At 41.7% G+C, this 23331-nt stretch overlaps 1 protein-coding gene across 16 annotated transcripts in view; it reads right to left on the bottom strand.

Moving 5' to 3' along the window:
* The window catches only part of eya4 (EYA transcriptional coactivator and phosphatase 4), a 535797-nt gene that overhangs the window by 181742 nt on the left and 330724 nt on the right, over positions 1 to 23331 (bottom strand). For 14 of the 16 annotated variants that reach the window (XM_070885523.1, XM_070885521.1, XM_070885537.1 and 11 more), the window contains one exon: positions 4910 to 4959. In XM_070885523.1, the coding sequence (XP_070741624.1) occupies positions 4910 to 4959 (50 nt within the window). Of the gene's footprint in view, positions 1 to 4909; positions 4960 to 8536; positions 8639 to 23331 lie in introns of all 16 variants that reach the window. The other 2 variants (XM_070885524.1, XM_070885525.1) reach the window with 1 other exon arrangement.

Raw genomic sequence — 23331 nt, 5'->3', positions numbered from 1 at the left:
AGCACTCAGCTTTAAGTTGCTGCCTCTGCTCGAGTTGCAGGCTGATAGCTCTCCTACTCCACTCAATTCCTTCCTGTGTACCCTTCTCCTGATGTGGGGATGGAGGGATCTCCTCCCTCTCCTTCTTCATCATCATCTGCTTCAGTTTTACAAAATATTAATTATTTCTCCATGGCAATATGATGGCGATTGCGGAAAAGAACAACGATTCTGGAGACTTGCCGGATGCACCATCAGATTTATCCAGGTACCCAATATGGGACCGCAAGTGCATATGGTTTGCTTTCGTAACATTTCTGTAGTCTTATGGGTGTTACTATATTTGTTCTCTGTCTGTGGATGCCTTACCAATGTCATAAGCCATGAATTGAGCATCAGTTTGTTTTAAGAGATGGTGCTCCTGCCTGACTATTATAATAAAGGTCATCTGATGCTATCTGGAAAATTCCACTCGCAAAAGTATTCAAAGCGGTGGTTACTTTCATTGCTACAAATAACACGGTACTCCAGGTGGAAGTGAGCTGCAAGACTTCATCCAGCAGCTAGCAAAGTTCCTCAATTACCTTTGGGGGGGGGAAGTAAAGTCTTCTGAGGAACTGATGGACAGAAAATCTAAGTAAGATCTTCCAGGTTTGTAAACACTGTGGAGTAAGTATCAATGTATTGGGGACAAATGTTGTCTGTGATGGCTCACTCTAAGAGACTCCACCCATCCTCTTCTGTATGCTCATCCTCCCCCTTTTCATAGCCCAGGAATAGAATTATTCCCATTGGGAAATCCAATTCCCTACTCCAGGAAGTTACTTTCACAAATATTCATAAAACAGCCTGGAGAAATCTTCAGAGTTCCAACCAACCAAAAGCTGTTGCATGATTAAGGTTTCTGCAAGCTCAGTCAGGAAATCCAAAATGGCCTCCTCCATGTGACATCTGCCAACGAGACTATCATACCGCTACTCTACATAGTGCCAGTTCTCCAGAATGTCAGGTTAGAAGTGGAAGTTGAGGGAAATGACATGAGAATGTTACCACACTTACCTGGTCTGGGCAGGAGGTAATAACAGGCTGGTGATCTTATTCAGGAAAAAAAAAATTGAGAGGTGGGGGGGGCGGGACAGGATTTTACACCTCAACACTGCCCAAAAATGGGCTATTTTTTTACAGAAAAAAACAAGTAAAAGAGTATTTGATAGAGATTCCAATTCTGATTAAAGCAAATCAATTGCATGCATAGTTTACAAGCAATTCCATTCAAAGCATCAACTGGGCACACAGCACATCAAGTCAGGATAAACATAGTGGATCAGTGAATTCACCCCGAGATTAACGCATGAAGGAAGACAATCCAATAGTCATAATGACCCATCCTCAAATCCAAATGATGTTAAATTTAACAGGGTCATCCTGCCAAAAAGTGTTACTACAACAGAGGCACTGCCAAGCATATCAAGCATTTAAATTTTTTATGGTGCTTTAGCTTAGCCCGGTTTTCAGTTTCTTATTTGCAATTTTACAGTTTGTCTATATTGTCCTTTTTAAATAAAACTTCATATTAGTTAATAATAAGTCTGTAATTTAATAGATGATGGTCACCAATTAAACCAGTATCACTTGCAACAATTATTAATTATAAAACTCTGAAGACCAATCCATAGTACAACATGTAATGTTTAATAGCAGTTCTTCATTTATACTGCTATTTCACTTATCCATTCCAAATTATAATGGCAGGTGACATAAAAATTTAAACTTTATATTTTATAATCACATCTTGAAAGGGACCTGTAACATATCGTATACATATTATTTGACCCGACAATTTAGTGTAGACAGACAGTGGTTGTTGTTGCTCGGGTACATTTTAGTACTGCTCCATGTATTGTGTAACCTTCTATTCCTACCTACAGATCTAGAGTTAATTCAATAATGGACCAGTTAAACTCTGGCACTGTAAGTGTTCAATATGAATGTTGCAGAAATTGTAACATTAACAGTTTCAGTGTTGCCATCAGTAAGATAGAGCTGGTTGGGAACATAGGCTCACCGCAGACTAAGCACTCACCTACCAGCTACTGTGTTGTGCTCACTAGCACTTTAATCAGTTAACGTTTGGCTGACGGGCACTTTCGAAAGGTGAACAATGGATTGTTGAACACTGCTACTCATTCTCCCATGTCTAAATCAAACATCTCAAGGTTTGGATGTGCAAGTGAATCAGTGGAAGTTCAAAGAAGGCCAGAAATGACCAAAACATGAATTTACATATAACATTTTCAATAGAAACAAGTGATGAACATAATATTTTAGTTTACTTTTAGTTTCTGAATTTCAACTGCAGCAGTTAATTACATAAAAAGAAAGAGTTTGGTTCTACTGTCACAAATCTACAAATCAGTTGTACAAATTCACTGTTTTGCTTAATTTCCTACAGTTTACTCTCAAAATGAGCATTATTGCAGGTAAGTCCTGATTGGCCAGGTTTCTGATACTGACACTAGTGGAATCCAATAGAATGATCTCACCCTGCAGCAAAACTGAAGCAAATAATACTTCTAATGTCACCATTAAGATAACCAAATGAGTGGTGACATTAACATACCTGCTTCTAAAAAGTGGAAAACACCTTCGCCTTATGATCAAAAATTGTCTACCTCCAGATCTCTTCACAAGAAGATCATTTTAAATGGCTTTGAAACTGAGTTCAGCAAGTTGCTTCTGGGAAAGGATGCTTTCAGATTGTTTAATGTAATTTAGCCTGCAACTATTGCATTTGGTTTCTGTATAATTGAAGATAATTAGTGTAATGAAACCTATAAATTAATAGTAGAAATCAATTCATACGTTAAATGGTTAATGTAACCTTACATTTCATGTATGTTGCATGAACAGTTGGCTTTTGAGAAGGATCTAGAGTTTGGTTATGAAGGATATTTTATTAATTGTGATCTTTAGTTTTTTTACAGAGACATGCATATCAAGCAAATTTAACTGAATCAAAATATTTAGGTTCTACAGTCCATACTCATGCATATGGTTCCAACACATTTTATAATGTATAAACATGTGCTTATTCATATATATCACAGTTCACTAATATGTAAAACAGATAGATACATTTTAGCCAAAAGTTATCTTCAATCATTTGTCTAGATTTCTCTTAATAAAATAAACATATATCAGCTTGATGAATAAATTCTATATAGTTAGCAATTGAGTACAATGAATTTAATATCAGGGATGGCGAAGGTTGTGATGGTACATAGCACTGGTCTGTAATTTCCTTTTATTGCAATAGGTTTACTAAATTGATCCACCCAGGGATGGTTTCATCACTCCTGGTACCCTGACTTACAATTAACACAATAATGATATGACTAGCATTCTAAGGGTTAAAATGGAATAAAAATAACCGCTTCTAACAGCGTTGCAATAATCTGCAACACATAGCCCATTAAAATGCCCGGTATCTTTTCTATATCTGCATCTATTTTCAAATGCATTTATGTAACAAGAGAAGGGTTGATATACAGCTGAGATCTGATAAATGAACTTGGTTTGCTTGGATCAGGGCTTCTGTAGACTGCTTATACAAAAATAGTCAATCGGTAATAATACCTCAATCCATTTAGTCACTCACTCTGCAATTGAATCTAAATTTGAACAGTTTATTATACTAAATCTGAGAAGCTAGTACCTGTAGTCATAAAAGACAATTTGGAATATGTTGAACTGAGTTCTGGAATTTATCACCTTATAGTTGTTTAAACTTAAATTTTAATTTTGCATGGCATGCTTGTAAAGCTGAAATCAAATGAAACCAGTTTGTCTTTGTCAGATGTAAGTTAAGTGCAATTTCTGTAATGTTTGTGTAAGATTTTGATTTTGAGGTATAGAGCAAACAACTGACTAAACCATTTAAGCTAAATTATTAAAACCACACAAGTTGTTTAGATTTGCATAAAAAAAGTTTATGTAACTGAAATGATTTGTTCACATATTCAACTTACTATAGGATATATTTCACACACTAATTGTTAATATTGTCAGTCTGTGCAATTGTTACAGATAATTGCTACATTGAATATCCTGTGCAATGAATACATAAACAATTCAGCAATACTTTACACCTGAATCAGTTTCTTTTATTTAAGATTCAAATCTTATGCTTGGATCATAATGTGAATGGATAATGATTTGTTACATTCGAATTCTATGCTTGCATTGGCTAGTTATCTGTAACAATTTACAGACTGACAATATTAACAATTAGTGTGTGAAATATATCCTATAGTAAGTTGAATATGTGAACAAATTATTTCAGTTACATAAACTTTTTTTATGCATCTCTAAACAACTTGTGTGGCTTTAATAATTTAGCTTAAAATGGTTTAGTCAGTTGTTTGTTCTATACCACAAAATCAAAATCTTACACAAACATTACAGAAATTGCACTTAACTTACATCTGAAAAAGACAAACTAGTTTCATTTGATTTCAGCTTTACAAGCATGCCATGCAAAATTAAAATTTAAGTTTAAACAACTTGCAGATTGTATAAGATGATAAATTCCAGAACCCAGACTTAATAATTGCATCTATCGTTTGAATACTTGATCTCAATAGCGGAGAAAAGGCTGAGTCAAGACTAAGAATTTGCTGATATCTGTGTATCACTCCAAGAATTCCCATACCCATTTTAATAATTTCCTTGCTTTAAAACTTACCATCTGCAAACATTCTTTTGGTTGTTAAACTGAAATTGAGTGTTTTACCATTAGTTGAGCAATGGACCAAGCTCTCAAGCAATTAGTGCCTCTGCATTCGGAACGATGCAGCAATTGCTAATGCCATTTATCAATCATGCTGCTTACTTATATTAAAGACATAAAAATATGGAAATGCTCAATTACCTGGAGTTCTGAGGCTCTGTAACATCTGAATCTGGCTGTGTTTTCTTTACCTGCAAGAAGAAATAGCTCCCAATTACTTATCTCATGCTTCCTTAACTGCATATGGGGCACTAAGGTAGCTAATGAAAAATAATTATCTGCACATAAAATATGCCTTTTGGGTAACTGTATTGCTCACCATGATCTCCTTTAAACACTTTCTTAAACCTTTATAGCAGCAGTACATAATGCTAAACAGTACGATTCATTATTGCACATGAACAGCTGCCAAGCACACTTCCCCAGACTCATTAGAATGTGAAATGCATTTTTACATTGGTCAGGGAGTGTTCTGCCTAGAAACAAAGGAGCCAAAGAACCAAGTTCCAACATTTTAAAGTGGAAAATGATACTGTCTACAGCTCACTGGAGCATCAAGTTATGCCTTTTCTTCTGATCTGCTCTTGCCTGCAACTTCTTTGGAACAGCCTAGAATTAAAATGTGTTGCTCAGTGAATTTATCCAAGTAGAAAGAAAGTACTGTGAAATGTTATTTTTTTCCTCATGTATCAGCAGATTAGTTCTGCCTTTAAACCTTGTAGCTTCTGTATGCATTCAAACTATAATTTTGTGAAACTGGATGAAATTTTGGTTTCTCAATTTGTTTGGTGCAGATTTCATTTTAAAAAAAGAGCATTTACAGATCTTTCCCACGCACATCTCTTACTTTAGTGTACAGCAGAGATAAGAATATTTTTCCATTTGCCTTTTTAAGAAATGGAACTAATCTTCATTTAAAAATACGTTCTCCTTCCTCTCCCATCCTTAGAGTAGGGGCTGATGCTGGGGTACACTTCCATGGGCACCATCAGTGGTCATTCTTAATGTGAAATCTTACACTGTGAGCATTGGCAAGCTAGTTGATCATCGGACAGTATCACAGCTGACCATGACCCTGTTCCTCACCAAATGTCCACAAGGGTATTTTCTAGTAAGGGTCTGTTTCCTCTGGTTTTGCCTCATCTAGGAGCTTTCATGACTGCAGGGGAAGGGGTGGAGCCAGAAAGTGTTTAGTCACGATGCCCTAGCCATCATAGTGTGGGGCAGGCTTGATGGAGCAGTTAGTCTTTTTCTGCCCGGCAATTTTTTATGTTCATATGCCACTAAATCATGAACAGGATTGGGAAGCCTGGTGGAATTTTTTCTCTTTCTTCGCTGTGGGACACTAAAGTCAGTTGGAAAATTTTTTACTGAAGCTCTTAATTTCTTTTATTACCAATCAGTTCATGCCGATTCAGAAACATTTCCGTCAAAATTAAAACTGGTTTGTACAGACGAAAAAGTTAACCGTTTAAAATTATAAACTGAAAATAAACTGAACATGTATATAAATTTACTACATATGTGCACTTGTTATAATCATGGAAAATTTTCCAAAAGGGACTTAGCTGTGCAGAACATTAATAGATTAATAGAAACACATTCACTGCATTTCATGCATAATACAACTGAACTGGATCTATTATGGACAAATCCAAATAAATATAAATATAAATGCTAGGTGCACAATTTTTTTCCAGTTGGATGGTGTATATATGATAAGCTCAAGAACATTTTAAAAGTCACATCGTTTTTATAAAAAACTATGCATTGATCGTAAATAAGATAAAAGCCACAGTTGTAATTTCTGCAATGTATTTTTTATACAAACAAACTGAGTAGTCAAAACAAAATATCTTTGAAATGGCATGAAGATAAATGTCCATCAGTTAGGCATATTTTTACAAGTGGGATTTGCAAAAATTCTGCACTGTTCAGGCTTATAGTGCTGTACTTGGTAATGTCTGGCAAGCATTCCAGCCTCATGTGTATAATTTGATGTATGAAGGAACTACTGTAAACATACAACAGTACACATAGAAAAACGCGATAAAGACTTTGACTCTACATTATAATTGAAGCGCAAAAGTCACAAAAACTCCATTAATCCAGAAAATATCACGCAGTAAATAAAATGTTTCAAAAATCTATTAGAAAAATGTAACGCAATATTCTCCTATACATCAAATCCATTTTGTGTGTTATGAAAGGCTATACCTTTCATCATGTCCAGGGCTAAACTTATAAACAAGAACACAGCAATACATTAGTGCAAGCAGAAATAGCAAGTAAATATTAACTTTACACGTTAAACTAGTGTAGTAATACTTCAAAAATTGAAAATTATACTTTAGTCAGGACTTTGCAGTTTATTGTTCAGAATGAATGGATATGTTGTACTTGGGATGAGGGAGCGCTGAGTTTGGATTTTAGCATTGACCACCATTTGCATTCAGGCTTCCCCTCTACTAGTCACATTTAGGCTGTCTGTGGGAGGAAAGCAAACTATTGGGAGTGGGGGAGAGCAGGACAGAGAGAAAAAAAGTGATCTTTTCCTGCATCGCACAAGTGTGCAGCACTGGTAAGATCTGGAGGGATCTACAGGCTGAGCTATTATGTGGATGGTATAAATGTGAGGGTCAACTCGAAAGGGTACCATGCATTTTCTTAAATTTGGCTTTATAGAATTCTACTTTATAAATTACAAAAATGAGTGTGAATTTTGAAAGTTCTGACAATGTCAAAAACAGTTGTGTGCATAGAGATAATATCAAAGTACAGTCTGCAACGAAAACTAATAATAGGACATGGTAATTGCCTTGTCTGAAAGGGTGATGGAAGCAGATTCAATAGTAACGGTCAAAAGGATCTCTACTTAAAAAGAAATCATTTTCAGGGTATAGAGAAAGACTAATGGGAAGCTCTTTCAGAGAGCTGGCACAGGCACGATGAGCCGAATGGCCTCCTTCTGTGCTGTATCATAGAATCATAGAAAGTTACAACGTGGAAGGAGGCCATTTTGGTCCATTGTGTCTGTATCAACCGACAAAGAGCTATCCAGCCTAATCCCACATTCCAGCTTAGTCCGTAGCCCTGTAGGTTACGGCACTTCAAGTGCACATCCAAGTACTTTTTAAATATGGTGAGGATTTCTGCCTCTACCACCCTTTCAGACAGTGAGTTCCAGACCCCCACCACCCTCTGGGTAAAGACATTTCCCCTCAAATCCTCTCTAAACCTTCTACCAATTACTTTAAATCTATGCCCCCTGATTTTTACCTCCTCTGCTAAGGGAAATAGGTCCTTTTTATCCACTTTATCCAGGCCCTCATAATTTTATACACCTCAATAAAGGTCTCCCCTCAACCTCCTCTGCCCCAAGGAAAACAAACCCAGCCTATCCAATCTTTTCTCATAGTTAAGATTCTCTATTCCTGGCAACATCCCTGTAAATCTCCTCTGTACCCTCTCTAGTGCAATCATATCTTTCCTGTAATGTGGTGACCAGAACGGCATGCAGTACTCCAGCTGTGGCCTAACTAGTGTTTTATACAGTTCAAGCATAACCCCCCAGCTCTTGTATTGTATGCTTCAGCTAATAAAGGCAAGAATTCCGTATGCCTTCTTAATCACCCTATCTACTTGTCCTGCTACCTTCGGGGATCTGTGGACCTGCACTCCAAGGTCCCTCTGTTCCTCTATACTTCTCTGTGTCCTACTATTTAATATGTATTCCCTTTCCTTGTTAGCCCTCCCCAAATGCATTACCTCACACTTCTCCGGATTGAATTCCATTTGCCACTGTTCTGCCCACCTGACCAGTTTATTGATATCTTCTTGCAGTCTACAGCTTTCGTCTTCATTATCAATCTATAAAATAGAATTAATGTATTGCATTGTCTTTTTTAACGATTTAGATCTTAAATCACATTAAACAAAAATAGTTGTCATATATGTTATGTATTTAACCCCTTGTACCTGTATTACACTACCACTAGAGGGCCAACCTGTTGGAGTCCCGAGGGATCCCAGCATCCCTTGGGAGCACAGTATATAAGCAGGCCACCCACGAGGTACCTGCACAGGAACCTTAATAACGGAGCTAAGGTCACACTTGCTCATTGTACACAGTACTCAGTTTCATCCTTTGTTATGAACTTATCAATTGGCGATGAGGTAATGAACAACTGCGCGAAAATACAAAGAACAATTGGTATCCTGGAGAAGTTCTCAGAAGGGGACGATTGGGAGCCTTCGTGGAGAGACTCGACCAATACTTTGTGGCCAACGAGCTGGAAAGGGACGAGAATGCTGCTAAATGAAGGGCAAGCCTCCTAACTGTTTGTTGGGCAACAACCTTTGGCCTCATGAAGAATCTCCTAGCTCTGGCAAAACCAACAGTTAAATCCCATGAAGAATTGTGTACGCTGGTCCGGGAGCACCTAAATCCTAAGGAAAGCGTTTTGATGGTGAGATATCGGTTCTACACGTGTCAACGGTCGGAGGGCCAGGAAGTGGCGAGCTATGTCACCGAACTAAGGCGCCTCGCAGGACATTGCGAATTTGAGGGATTCCTGGAACAAATGCTTTGCGACTTTTTTGTACTGGTCATTGGCCATGAGGTAATCTTTCGCAAACTGTTGACTGTTGAAACTCCGAATCTAAGTAAAGCCATAATGATAGCCCAGGCATTTATGTCCACCAGCGACCAAACAGATTTCGCAGAGTAAAGAAGTTTCGGCCAGTACTGTGCATAAAGCAATGTCGTTTTCGAGCAGGAATATATACATGGCAGAACGTACACGCCGGCTGCTGCTGCCCGACCTCAAATGAACCAAAGTCTGCCATCAATTGTTAATGCGAGGCAATTAACACCTTGTTGGCGTTGTGAAGGTGATCATCGGCCCTATCAATGCCGCTTCAAGCACTATGTGTGCAACAGTTGCAGAACAATAGGACACATCCAGTGAATGTGCAGGCGAGCTGCAAACCCTGCAATCCCTGCAATCCACCACGTTGCAGAGGAAGATCGATCCACTGTAGATCAGGCTGAATTGAAGACTCGTACTGAGGAGGCAGAAGTGTATGGGATACACACATTCACCACGAAATGTCCACCAATAATGTTGAAAGTTGAACTGAATGGAATTCTAGTATCTATGGAACTGGACACGGGTGCGAGTCAGTCCATAATGAGTAAAAAAGGCCTTCGTCAGGCTGTGGGGCAAAAAGGCACACAGGCCCAAGCACAGCCCCATTCACACCAAACTAAGGACTTACACCAAGGAACAAATCCCTGTAATTGGCAGTGCAGAAGTCAGTCTCCTATGATGGAGCAGTACACGAACTCCCGCTGTGGATTGTGCCGGGGATGGCCCCACATTGTTTGGCAGAAGCTGGCTGGGAAAAATCCGCTGGAAGTGGGATGACATCCGAGTGCTTTCGTCTGTTGACGATGCCTCATGTACCCAGGTTCTGAGCAAGTTCCCATTGTTGTTCGAGCCAGTCATCGGAAGCTTCTCAGGGGTGAAAGTGCAGATCCATTTGGTTCCCGGTACGCAACCCATCCACCACAAGGCTCGGGCGGTACCGTACATGATGCGTGAAAAAGTGGAATTGAGTTGGACAGGCTGCAACGTGAAGGCATCATCGCGCCAGTGGAATTCAACGACTGGGCCAGTCCGATTGTCCTGGTACTTAAGGAGGACGGCATGGTTAGAATTTGTGGGGATTATAATGTAACGATTAACCGTTTTTTGTTGCAGGACCAGTACCCACTACCCAAGGCAGACAATCTATTTGCTGGAGGGAAGACATTCACCAAGCTGGACCTGACCTCGGCCTACATGATGCAGGAGCTGGAGGAGTCTTCGAAAGGCCTCACCTACATCAACACGCACAAAGTTCTGTTTATCGACAACCAGTGCCCGTTTGGGATTTGGTCGGCCACAACTATCTTCCAGCGGAACATGGAGAACCTGCTAAAGTCGGTTCCTTGCACAGTGGTTTTCCAGGATGACATATTGGTTACAGGTCGGGACACCATGGAGCAATTGAAGAATCTGGAAGAGGTTCTTAGTCAGTTGGATCGCGTGGGGCTCAGGTTGAAACGCTCGAAGTGTGTTTTCCTGGCACAGGACGCGAGTTCTTAGGAAGAAGAATCACAGCAGACGGCATCAGACCCACCGACATCAAGACGGAGGCCATCAAGAACGCGCCACGACCACAGAATGACATGGAGCTGCGGTCGTTCCTGGGAATCCTTAACTATTTTGGTAATTTCCTACCTGGGTTAAGCACCCTGCTAGAACCCAGACATGCGCTACTGTGCAAGGGAGACGACTGGGTATGGGGGAATTCACAAGAGGCTGCCTGTAAGAAAGCCAGAAATCTGTTATGTTCAAACAAACTGCTTGTCCTCTATAACCCTTGTAAACGATTAGTGCTAGCTTGCGATGCGTCGTCATACGTGGTCGGGTGTGTGTTACAACAGGCTAATGAATCGTGGAATTTGCAACCGGTCGCTTATGCGTCCAGGATTTTGTCCAAGGCTGAAAGGGCCTACAGTATGATTGAAAAAGAAGCTCTGGCGTGCGTCTACGGGGTAAAAAAAATGCACCAGTGCTTATTTGGCCTCAAGTTTGAGCGTGAAACTGACCACAAGCCGCTCATATCGCTGTTCTCTGAGAGAAAAGTGATTAATACCAATGCCTCTGGCCGCATCTAAAGATGGACGCTCACGCTGTCGGCATACAACTATGTAATCCACCACAGACCGGACACAGAGAACTGCGCAGATGCTCTCAGACGGCTGCCATTGCCCACCACTGGGGTGGAAATGGCACAGCCAACGGACTTGCTCATGGTCATGGAGGCATTCGAGAACGAGAAGTCCCCCGTTACGGCTCGCCAGATCAGGACCTGGACCAGCCAGGATCCTTTACTGTCCTTGGTAAAAAAACTGTGTCCTCTATGGGAGCTGGTCCAGCGTCCCAGTGGAGATGCAGGAGGCGATTAAGCCGTTCCACAGACGCAAAGATGAGTTGTCCCTGCAGGTGGACTGTCTATTGTGGGGCCATCGCGTGGTCTTGCCCAAGAAAGGCAGAGATACGTTTATATGTGAACTACACAGTACACACCCAGGCATCGTAATGATGAAAGCCATAGCCAGATCCCATGTGTGGTGGCCCGGCATCGACTCAGATTTAGAGTCATGCGTGCGCCAGTGCAACACTTGCTCTCAGCTGAGCAATGCACCCAGAGAGGCACCGCTAAGTTTGTGGTCGTGGCTCTCCAAACCGTGGTCGAGGATCCACGTAGATTATGCGGGCCCATTTCTAGGCAAGAGGTTTTTGGTTGTCGTGGACGCTTACTCAAAATGGATTGAATGTGCAATAATGTCTGTAAGCAGGTCCATGGCTACTATTGAAGGCCCACGAGCCATGTTTGCCACGCACGGCTTGCCTGATGTGCTAGTCAGCGACAATGGGTCGTGTTTCGCAATGGGATCAAACACGTTACATCTGCTCCGATCAAGCCCGCATCCAACGATCAGGCAGAACGGCCAGTTCAGACCATCAAGCAAAGCTTGAAACATGTGTCGGAAGGCTCCCTGCAGACCTGGCTGTCCCGAGTGCTGCTCAGCTACCGCACGAGACCCCACTCACTCACCAGGGTTCCCCCAGCCGAGCTGCTCATAAAAAGGGCGCTTAAAACAAGGCTCTCTCTTGTCCACCCTGATCTCCATGATCACGTGGAGGGCAAGCGGCATCAATAAAGTGTGTACCATGACCGCGCAAATTTGTCACGCGATATTGAGATCAATGATCCCGTGTTTGTTCTCAATTATGGACATGGTCCCAAATGGCTCGCTGGCACAGTCACAGCCAAAGAGGGGAGTAGGGTGTTTCAGGTCAAATTGGCCAATGGACAAATGCACAGAAAACATTTGAACCAAATCAAATTGCGGTTCACAACAGCTACGAACAACCCGAAGAGGACACCACCAACTTTGACCCTCCAACACACACACACACACAAGTGGCAATTGACATCATGGTTGACCACGATGCCGAACTCATCATGCCCAGCCGCCCGGCAAGGCTGGCTGCCCAACAGCCCGGTGAAGAACTGACCAACCCACCCACACCCGCATTTGTACCGAGACGATCGACAAGAGAGCGTAAAGCCCCAGATCGTCTCACTTTGTAAATAAGTGTATTATTGACCATGGGGGAATGATGTATTGTATTTAACCCTTTGTAAACGGCATGACACCTGATCACCAGAGGGCCCACCTGTTGGAGTCCCAAGGGATCCCAGCATCCCTTGGGAGCACAGTATATAGAAGTATAGAAAATAGGTGCAGGAGTAGGCCATTCGGCCCTTCAAGCCTGCACCACCATTCAATAAGATCATGGCTGATCATTCCCTCAGTACCCTTTTCTTGCTTTCTCTCCATACCCCTTGATCCCTTTAGCCATAAGGGCCATATCTAACAACTCTTGAATATATCCAATGAACTGGCATCAACAACTCTCTGCGGCAGGGAATTCCACAGGTTAACAACTCTCTGAGTGGAGGAGTTTCTCCTCATCTCAGTCCTAAATGGCCTACCCCTTATCCTAAGACTGTGTCCCCTAGTTCTGGACATCCCCATCATCGGGAACATTCTTCCCACATCTAACCAGTCCAGTCCCGTCAGAATCTTATAAGTTTCTATGAGTTCCCTCTCATCCTTCTAAACTCCAGTGTATAAAGACCCAGTTGATCCAGTCTCTCCTCATATGTCAGTCCCGCCATCCTGGGAATCAGTCTGGTGAACCTTTGCTGCACCCCCTCAATAGCAAGAATGTCCTTCCTCAGATTAGGAGACCAAAACTGAACACAATATTTCAGGCAAGGCCCTGGTCCTGTACAACTGCAGTAAGACCTCCCTGCTCCTATACTCAAATCCCCTAGCTATGAAGGCCAACATACCATTTGCCTTCTTCACCGCCTGCTGTACCTGCATGCCAACTTTCAATGACTGATGTACCATGACACCCAGGTCTCGTTGCACCTCCCCCTTTCCGAATCTGCCGCATTCAGATAAGATCCTGCATTCATGTTTTTGCCATCAAAGTGGGTAACATCATATTTATCCACATTATACTGCATCTGCCATGCATTGGCCCACTCATCTAACCTGTCGAAGTCACCCTGCAGCCTTTTAGCATCCTCCTCACAGCTCACACCGCCACCCAGTTTAGTGTCATCTGCAAACTTGGAGATATTACACTCAATTCCTTAATCTAAATCATTAAGGTATATTATAAAGAACTGGGGTCCCAGCACTGAGCCCTATGGCACTCCACTAGTCACTGCCTGCCATTCTGAAAAGGCCCCGTTTATCCCAACTCTCTGCTTCCTGTCTGCCAACCAATTCTCTATCCACGCCAGTACATTACCCCCAATACCATATGCTTTGATTTTGCACTTTAATCTCTTTCGTGGGACCTTGTCAAAAGCCTTTTGAAAGTCCAAAGACATCACATCCACTGGTTCTCCCTTATCCACTCTACTAGTTATATCCTCAAAAAATTCCAGAAGATTTGTCAAGCATGATTTCCCTTTCATAAATCCATGCTGACTTGGACTGATCCTGTCACTGCTTTCCAAATGCACTGTTATTTCATCTTTAATAATTGATTCCAACATTTTCCCCACTACTGATGTCAGGCTAACCGGTCTATAATTAACCGTTTTCTCTCTCCCTCCTTTTTTAAACAGTGGTGTTACATTAGCTACCCTCCAGTCCATAGGAACTGATCCAGAATCAATAGACTGTTGGAAAATGATCACCAATGCATCCACTATTTCTAGGACCACTTCCTTAAGTACTCTGGGATGCAGACTATCAGACCCCGGAGATTTATCGGCCTTCAATCCCACCAATTTCCCTAACACAATTTCCCGCTTTAGAAGGATATCCTTCAGTTCTTCCTTCTCACTAGACCCTCGGTCCCCTAGTATTTCCAGAAGGTTATTTGTGTCTTCCTTCGTGCAAACAGAACCAAAGTATTTGTTTAACTGGTCCACCATTTCTTTGTTCCCCATTATAAATTCAGTTGAATCTGACTGCAAGGATCCTACGTTTGTTTTCACTAATCTTTTTCTCTTCACATATCTATAGAAGCTTTTGCAGTCAATTTTTATGTTCCCAGCAAGCTTCCTCTCATACTCTATTTTCCCCCTCCTAATTAAACCCTTTGTCCTCCTCTGCTGTATTACAAAATTCTCCCAGTCCTCAGGTTTGCTGCTTTTTCTGGCCAATTTATATGCCTCTTCCTTGGATTTAACACTATCCTTAATTTCCCTTGTTAGCCACGGTTGAGCCACCTTCCCCGTTTTATTTTTACTCCAGACAGGGATGTACAATTATTGAAGTTCATCCATGTGAGCTTTAAATGTTTGCTATTGCCTATCCACCATCCATTCTTTAAGTATCGCTTGCCAGCCTATTCTTGCTAATTCACATCTCATACCATCGAAGTTATCTTTCCCCAAGTTCAGGACCCTAGTCCCTGAATTAACTGTGTCACTCTCCATCTTAATAAAGAATTCTACCATATTATAGTCACTCTTCCTCAAGGGGCCTTGCACAACACGAGATACCTGCACTCTGGTGTCTTATTAAAGGAGCTAAGGTCACACTTGCTCATTGTACACAGTACTCAGTTTCATCCTTTATTATGAGTGTACCAGTTTATAGCCTGAACTATTCTGCGGCACAGTGGGTTGGTACAGTAACATATTGCACCACTCGTCTGCACTAAATTAAATATGATGTAATCATTTGGGGAATGCGTACGTATGAATTTGTTGCAAGTTTGAAACCCCAAGCCTTCCCTTACGAAACAGATGGGTATATTTCTCTGACATGAATGAAATGAGAGATATTTTAAAACATTTTATTTTGTGTAACATCCTAATACAGAAGGCATACTGGTGTAATCTACACTCCTGGATAAAGAATTTAATCAGTAAGAAAGAAAAAACTTACATTTAAATAGTACCTAAACATGTCCTCAGGATTTCTCACGCAATTAATTACCTGTTGTTACGTGGGCAAACACAGCAGTCAATTTGCATCTGACCAGATCCGACAACACGCAAATGATGTAAATGACCAGCTAGTTTTTTTGGATGGTGTTAATTGCAGAATGAATGCTGGGAGAATTCTCTACTCCTGTCTTTTTTTTTTAAATTGGTTCTCGGGATGTTGGTGTCGTTGGCAAGGCCAGCATTTGTTACCCAGCCATAAATGAGAAGGTGGTGGTGAGCCACCTTCTGGAACCGCAGAGGGCAGTTAAGAGTCAACCACATTGTGGTGGGTCTGGAGTCACATATAGGCTAGACCAGTAAGGACGACAGATTTCCTTCCCTAAAAGGCATTAGTGAACTAATTGGGTTTTTACAACAATCCGGCAATTTCACAGTCACCATTACATTTTATTCCAGATTTATTTAGTTAACTGAATTTAAATTCTCCCAACTGCCATGGTGGGATTTGAACTAATATAGGAAACATGAGAACATAAGAAATAGGAGCAGGAGTAGGCCATACGGCCCCTCGAGCCTGCTCCGCCAGTTAATATGATAATGGCTGATCCGATCATGGACTCAGGTCCACTTCCCCACCTGCTCCCCATAACCCCTTATTCCCTTATCGTTTAAGAAACTGTCTATATCTGTCTTAAATTTATTCAATGACCCAGCTTCCACAGCTCTCTGAGGCAGCGAATTCCACAGATTTACAACCCTCTCAGAGAAGAAATTTCTCCTCATCTCAGTTTTAAATGGGTGGTCCCTTATTCTAAGATTATGCCCTCTAGTTCTAGTCTCCCCTATCAGTGGAAACATCCTATCTGCATCCACCTTGTCATAGAAACATAGAAAATAGGTGCAGGAGTAGGCCATTCGGCCCTTCGAGCCTGCACCGCCATTCAATGAGTTCATGGCTGAACATGCAACTTCAGTACCCCATTCCTGCTTTCTCACCATATCCCTTGATCCCCCTAGTAGTAAGGACTAAATCTAACTCCTTTTTGAATATATTTAGTGAATTGGCCTCAACAACTTTCTGTGGTAGGGAATTCCACAGGTTCACCACTCTCTGGGTGAAGAAGTTTCTCCTCATCTCGGTCCTAAATGGCTTACCCCTTATCCTTAGATTGTGACCCCTGGTTCTGGACTTCCCCAACATTGGAAACATTCTTCCTGCATCTAACCGGTCTAAACCCGTCAGAATTTTAAACGTTTCTATGAGATCCCCTCTCATTCTTCTGAACTCCAGTGAATACAAGCCCAGTTGATCCAATCTTTCTCGATATGTCAGTCCCGCCATCCCGGGAATCAGTCTGGTGAACCTTCGCTGCACTCCCTCAATAGCAAGAATATCCTTCCTCAAGTTAGGAGACCAAAACTGTACACAATACTCCAGGAGTGGCCTCACCAAGGCCCTGTACAACTGCAGTAACACCTCCCTGCCCCTGTACTCAAATCCCCTCGCTATGAAGGCCAACATGCCATTTGCTTTCTTAATCGCCTGCTGTACCTGCATGCCAACCTTCAATGACTGATGTACCATGACACCCAGGTCTCGTTGCACCTCCCCTTTTCCTAATCTGTCACCATTCAGATAATAGTCTGTCTCTCTGTTTTTACCACGAAAGTGGATAACTTCACATTTATCCACATTATACTTCAGCTGCCATGCATTTGCCCACTCACCTAACCTATCCAAGTCACCCTGCAGCCTCATAGCATCCTCCTCGCAGCTTACACTGCCACCCAACTTAGTGTCATCTGCAAATTTAGAGATACTACATTTAATACCCTCGTCTAAATCATTAATGTACAATGTAAACAGCTGGAGCCCCAGCAGAGAGCCTTGCGGTACCCCACTAGTCACTGCCTGCCATTCTGAAAAGTACCCATTTACTCCTACTCTTTGCTTCCTGTCTGACAACCAGTTCTCAATCCACGTCAGCACATTATCCCCAATCCCATGTGCTTTAACTTTGCACATTAATCTCTTGTGTGGGACCTTGTCGAAAGCCTTCTGAAAGTCCAAATACACCACATCAACTGGTTCTCCCGTCCACTCTACTGGAAACATCCTCAAAAAATTCCAGAAGATCTGTCAAGCATGATTTCCCTTTCACAAATCCATGCTGATTTGGACCTATCATGTCACCTCTTTCCAAATGCGCTGCTATGACATCCTTAATAATTGATTCCATCATTTTACCTACTACCGATGTCAGGCTGACCGGTCTATAATTCCCTGTTTTCTCTCTCCCTCCTTTTTTAAAAAGTGGGGTTACATTGGCTACCCTCCACTCCATAGGAACTGATCCAGAGTCTATGGAATGTTGGAAAATGACTGTCAATGCATCCGCTATTTCCAAGGCCACCTCCTTAAGTACTCTGGGATGCAGTCCATCAGGCCCTGGAGATTTATCGGCTGTCAATCCCATCAATTTCCCCAACACAATTTCCCGACTAATAAGGATTTCCTCAGTTCCTCCTTCTTACTAGACCCTCTGACCCCCTTTATATCCAGAAGGTTGTTTGTGTCCTCCTTAGTGAATACTGAACCAAAGTACTTGTTCAATTGGTCTGCCATTTCTTTGTTCCTCGTTATGACTTCCCCTGATTCTGACTGCAGGGGGCCTACGTTTGTCTTTACTAACCTTTTTCTCTTTACATATCTATAGAAGCTTTTGCAGTCTGCCTTAATGTTCCCTGCAAGCTTCCTCTCGTGCTCTATTTTCCCTGCCCTAATCAAACCCTTTGTCCTCCTCTGCTGAGTTCTACATTTCTCCCAGTCCCCGGGTTCGCTGCTATTTCTGGACAATTTGTATGCCACTTCCTTGGCTTTAACACTCTCCCTGATTTCCCTTGATAGCCACGGTTGAGCCACCTTCCCTTTTTTATTTTTACGCCAGACAGGGATGTACAATTGTTCATCCATGCGGTCTCTAAATGTCTGCCATTGCCCATCCACTGTCAACCCCTTAAGTATCATTCGCCAATCTATCACGCCTCATACCTTCAAAGTTACCCTTCTTTAAATTCTGGACCATGGTCTCTGAATTAACTGTTTCCTTCTCCATCCTAATGTAGAATTCCACCATATTATGGTCACTCTTCCCCAAGGGGCCTCGCACAACGAGATTGCTAATTAATCCTCTCTCATTACACAACACCCAGTCTAAGATGGCCTCCCCCCTAGTTGGTTCCTCGACATATTGGTCTAGAAAACCATCCCTTATGCACTCCAGGAAATCCTCCTCCACCGTATTGCTTCCAGTTTGGTTTGCCCAATCTATATGTATATTAAAGTCACCCATGATAACTGCTGCACCTTTATTGCATGCACCCCTAATTTCCTGTTTGATGCCCTCCCCAACATCACTGCTACTGTTTGGAGGTCTGTACACAACTCCCACTAACGTTTTTTGACCTTTGGTGTTCTGCCCCCTCATAATCTTCTACCTTTCGATAAGATCACCTCTCATTCTTCTGAATTCCAATGAGTAGAGGCCCAACCTACGCAACCTTTCCTCATAAGTCAACCCCCTTATCTCTGGAATCCAAACCTAGTGAACCTTCTCTGAACTGTCTCCAAAGCAAGTATATCCTTTTTGTAAATATGGAAAGCAAAACTGCACGCAGTACTCGAGGTGTGGCCTCACCAATGCCCTGTATAACTGTAGCAAGACTTTCCTGCTTTTATACTCCATTCCCTTAGCCAATAAAGGCTAAGATACCATTAGCCTTCCTGATCACTTGCTGTACCTGCATACTATCCTTTTGTGTTTCATGCACAAGTACCCCCAGGTCCCACTGTACTGCAGCACTTTGCAATCTTTCTCCATTTAAATAATAACTTGATCTCCGGATCATTAGTCCAGGCCTCTGGATTACTAGTCCAGTGACGTATCCACTTTGCTAACATACTGGATTATGTCTGGATTGTGTAGTGGGGATCTTTTATATCAACCTAAGTGGGCCTCAGTTTAACATCTCCTTTGAGAGATGGCAGCTCTGACAATGCGGCATTCACTCAAGTTCTGAAGTGCAGTTTGATCCGCAACCTACTGATTCAGAGGTGAAAATGCCAGTAACTGAGCAAAGCTGACACTAAGCATCTATTCAGAGGTAGATTTTTGTCTTCACTGCATGGATGTAAAGTGTTGCCTGGGCAGAGTACTGAGAAGAAACAATAGAAGGAACATTGGCAGGCTATATTATGGGCGTGCAAACATTACTGCTCAATTTAGCTCTTTGTGCTCCACCTGGCCGATTTTATCGCCCAGATGGTAAAGATGAAAATCTACCCCATAATATTTGGATTAATAATGCTTTTCCCCAAGGCTACAATTAAATGCTACTGATTGAACTGTGTTAGCAAAGAAAGTAATTCTTATCCATTGGCAAGATACTTGTATGACTGACATTAAAACACAATGATCTTGAATTTGCAATCGGTATGACGGTGTACTCTGAGTATGGCGTCATACCAGTTTTGAAATTGACCGCAAGTTTGGGACTTTCACATGTGCTTGCGCATGTGCTAAATCCTGAACTTGCAATCTGTCAAGTTCTTACTCTGCATCAGCTTTGCTGCACGTTTCAACTACCCATTAAAATCAATGTGTTGGCGAAAGGTTGGGCTAACTGCCCACCTACTGCGCAATAAGTACCCTGATGTATCCTGTTTGATGTATCCAGTTCATTGAAAGTTGTACAGAGTTAAAGGAAAAGGAGGAAGTATTCCTGATTCTGGTCATTATAAGCATTGCCTTTTGGCGTTCACACATCAATTGGAAAGAGATGATCCATAATATACATTAATGATTTAGATGAAGGAATTGAGTGTAGTATCTCCAAGTTTGCAGATGACACTAAGCTGGGTGGCAGTGTGAGCTGTGAGGAGGATGCTAAGAGGCTGCAGGGTGACTTGGATCGGTTAGGTGAGTGGGAAAATGCATGGCAGATACAGTATAATGTGGATAAATGTGAAATTATTCACTTTGGTGGCATAAACAGGGAGGCAGAATATTATCTGAATGGTAACAGATTAGGAAAAAGGGAGGTGCGACGAGACCTGGGTGTCATAGTACATCAGTCATTGAAAGCTGGCATGCAAGTACAGCAGGCGGTGAAGAAGGCAGGTGGCATGTTGGCCTTCATAGCGAGAGGATTTGAGTATAGGAGCAGGGAGGTCTTATTGCAGTTGTACAGGGTCTTAGTGAGGCCACACCTTGAATATTGTGTACAGTTTTGTCTCCTAATCTGAGGAAGGATATTCTTGCTATTGAGGGAGTGCAGCGAAGGTTCACCAGACTGATTCCCGGGATGGCAGGACTGACATATGAAGAAAGACTGGATCGACTAGGCTTATATTCACTGGAATTTAGAAGAATGAAAGGGGATCTCATAGAAACATATAAAATTCTGACGGGATTGGACAGGTTAGATGCAGGAAGAATGTTCCCGATGTTGGGGAAGTCCAGAACCAGGGGTCACAGTCTAAGGATAAGGGGTAAGCCATTTAGGACCAAGATGAGGAAAAACTTCTATACTCAGAGAATTGTGAACCTGTGGAATTCTCTACCATGGAAAGTTGTTGAGGCCAGTTTGTTAGATATATTCAAAAAGGAGTTAGATGTGGTCCTTATGGTTAAAGGGGTCAAGGGGTATGGAGAGAAAGCAGGAATGGGGCACTGAAGTTGCATGATCAGCCATGATCATATTGAATGGTGGTGCAGGCTCGAAGGGCCGAATGGCCTACTCCTGAACCTATTTTCTATGTTTCTATGTTTCACAGTGATTATTGAGCATATTGTGGAAAATCATAGGTATACTACTAAATTAATTCCACAGTATTATGTCCTGGAATTCACAATACTTGAACTGCTTTTCATAATTCACAATGATCTTACATTATTGACTGAACTTGAGTATATGGGGTGATCAGAATCTAGAAATGACATCAAGCACAATGACAATTATTAGTAGTGCTCTGAAGAGAAAAAAAATCACCATTTCTTCACTAAATTTATGCAAAGTTATTATGGAGAAAAAGTTCAGGAATTTCACTGCATCTTATTTCTCAGATCACCCACCCTTGATTATCTGCAACAATCCTCTCAAGTCTGCTTACTATAGTGATCGAGTTGTGTAATCACTTTCACATGGAAACTGATTTATACAGGAAGTTTGATGTCCTCTGGGTTCCCTCTGAAGATATCAGTGAGCTATTCAACTTCCTGGAGAAGGGGGGAATTTCCTGAATTCTCACACTGCACTATTGTAATGTGAAATCTGACTTTTTTAATTCATTTTTTCCTGTTCATTATTGTATAAAGCATCAACTCAATTCAAATTCAGTACTATAACACTGATTTTCTGAATGGGATGAAAAATACGCCCATGGTTTTCCGATAGGCACTCCCAGCAGGGGATGCTCCACACTGGAAGATCGCATTTTGAAAATTGGCCCTTACGTAATACCTCAAGAATACTAGATAAAAGAGTGGTAATTTTGTACTGGTACAAGATTGGTTAATCCACAATGTACCTTGGCGAGGGGCAGTGGAAGATTGTGTTGTTTTTTAATTTAGGGAACAGTGATCATAGTATCATAAGGTTTAGATTAGCTATGGAAAAGGACAGGGAGCAATGTAGAGTAAAAATGTTTAACTGGGGGAAGGCCAATTTCAGTGAGATGAGAATGGATTTGGCCCGGGTAAATTGGAATCAAAGATTGGCAAGCAAAACTGTAGTGGATCAATGGGCTGCCTTTAAAGAGGAAATAGTTCAGGTAAAGTCAAGGTACATTCCCATGAGAGGGAAAGGTAGGGCAACTAAAGTCAGAGCTCCCTGGATGACAAAACAGATAGTGAATATGATGAAGCAGAAAAAGAGTGCATACGACAGATGTCAGGTTACAAATAATCTGAGCATCAGGTTATATATAGAAAGGTCAGAGGAGTAGTGAAAAAGAAAATAAGAGGGGAGAAAAGAGGGTATGAGAATAGAATGTCGGCCAACATAAAAGGTAATCCAAAATCCAAACTCTATAGACATATAAATAGTAAAAGGGTAGTAAGAGGAGGGGTACGGGCAATTAGGGACCAAAAAGGAGACCTATGCATGGAGGCAGAGGGTACCTTGCATCTGTCTTGTAAGAACAAAAGTGCTTATTAAAATTGATTCTCTGTATGTATAAATGTTAAAAGTGTAGGTTATACAGAAAGGCCTGTTTGTGTTGAAACAAAATGAAAGCCCACAGGGTTGCCACATGGGTTTTGTGTATTGGAAAGCCATTAAATCAATCAATAGCTGAGCCAGGCCAGACAGCCACATGTGTGAGGAGAGCCAATAAGGAACTGCCCTAGAACCAAGGTCCAATCCTAAGGCATTTTGAGGGACAATGGCATTGAGAAGTATAAAGAACTCAGGCAAAGACCTTTTCTTCCTCTTCTCTCTGCTGGACACACGCCAAA

This window comes from Pristiophorus japonicus, chromosome 7 (genome assembly GCF_044704955.1).
Source record: "Pristiophorus japonicus isolate sPriJap1 chromosome 7, sPriJap1.hap1, whole genome shotgun sequence".
Taxonomy (NCBI): domain Eukaryota; kingdom Metazoa; phylum Chordata; class Chondrichthyes; family Pristiophoridae; genus Pristiophorus; species Pristiophorus japonicus.
This window is presented reverse-complemented; position numbering and strand designations above follow the sequence as displayed.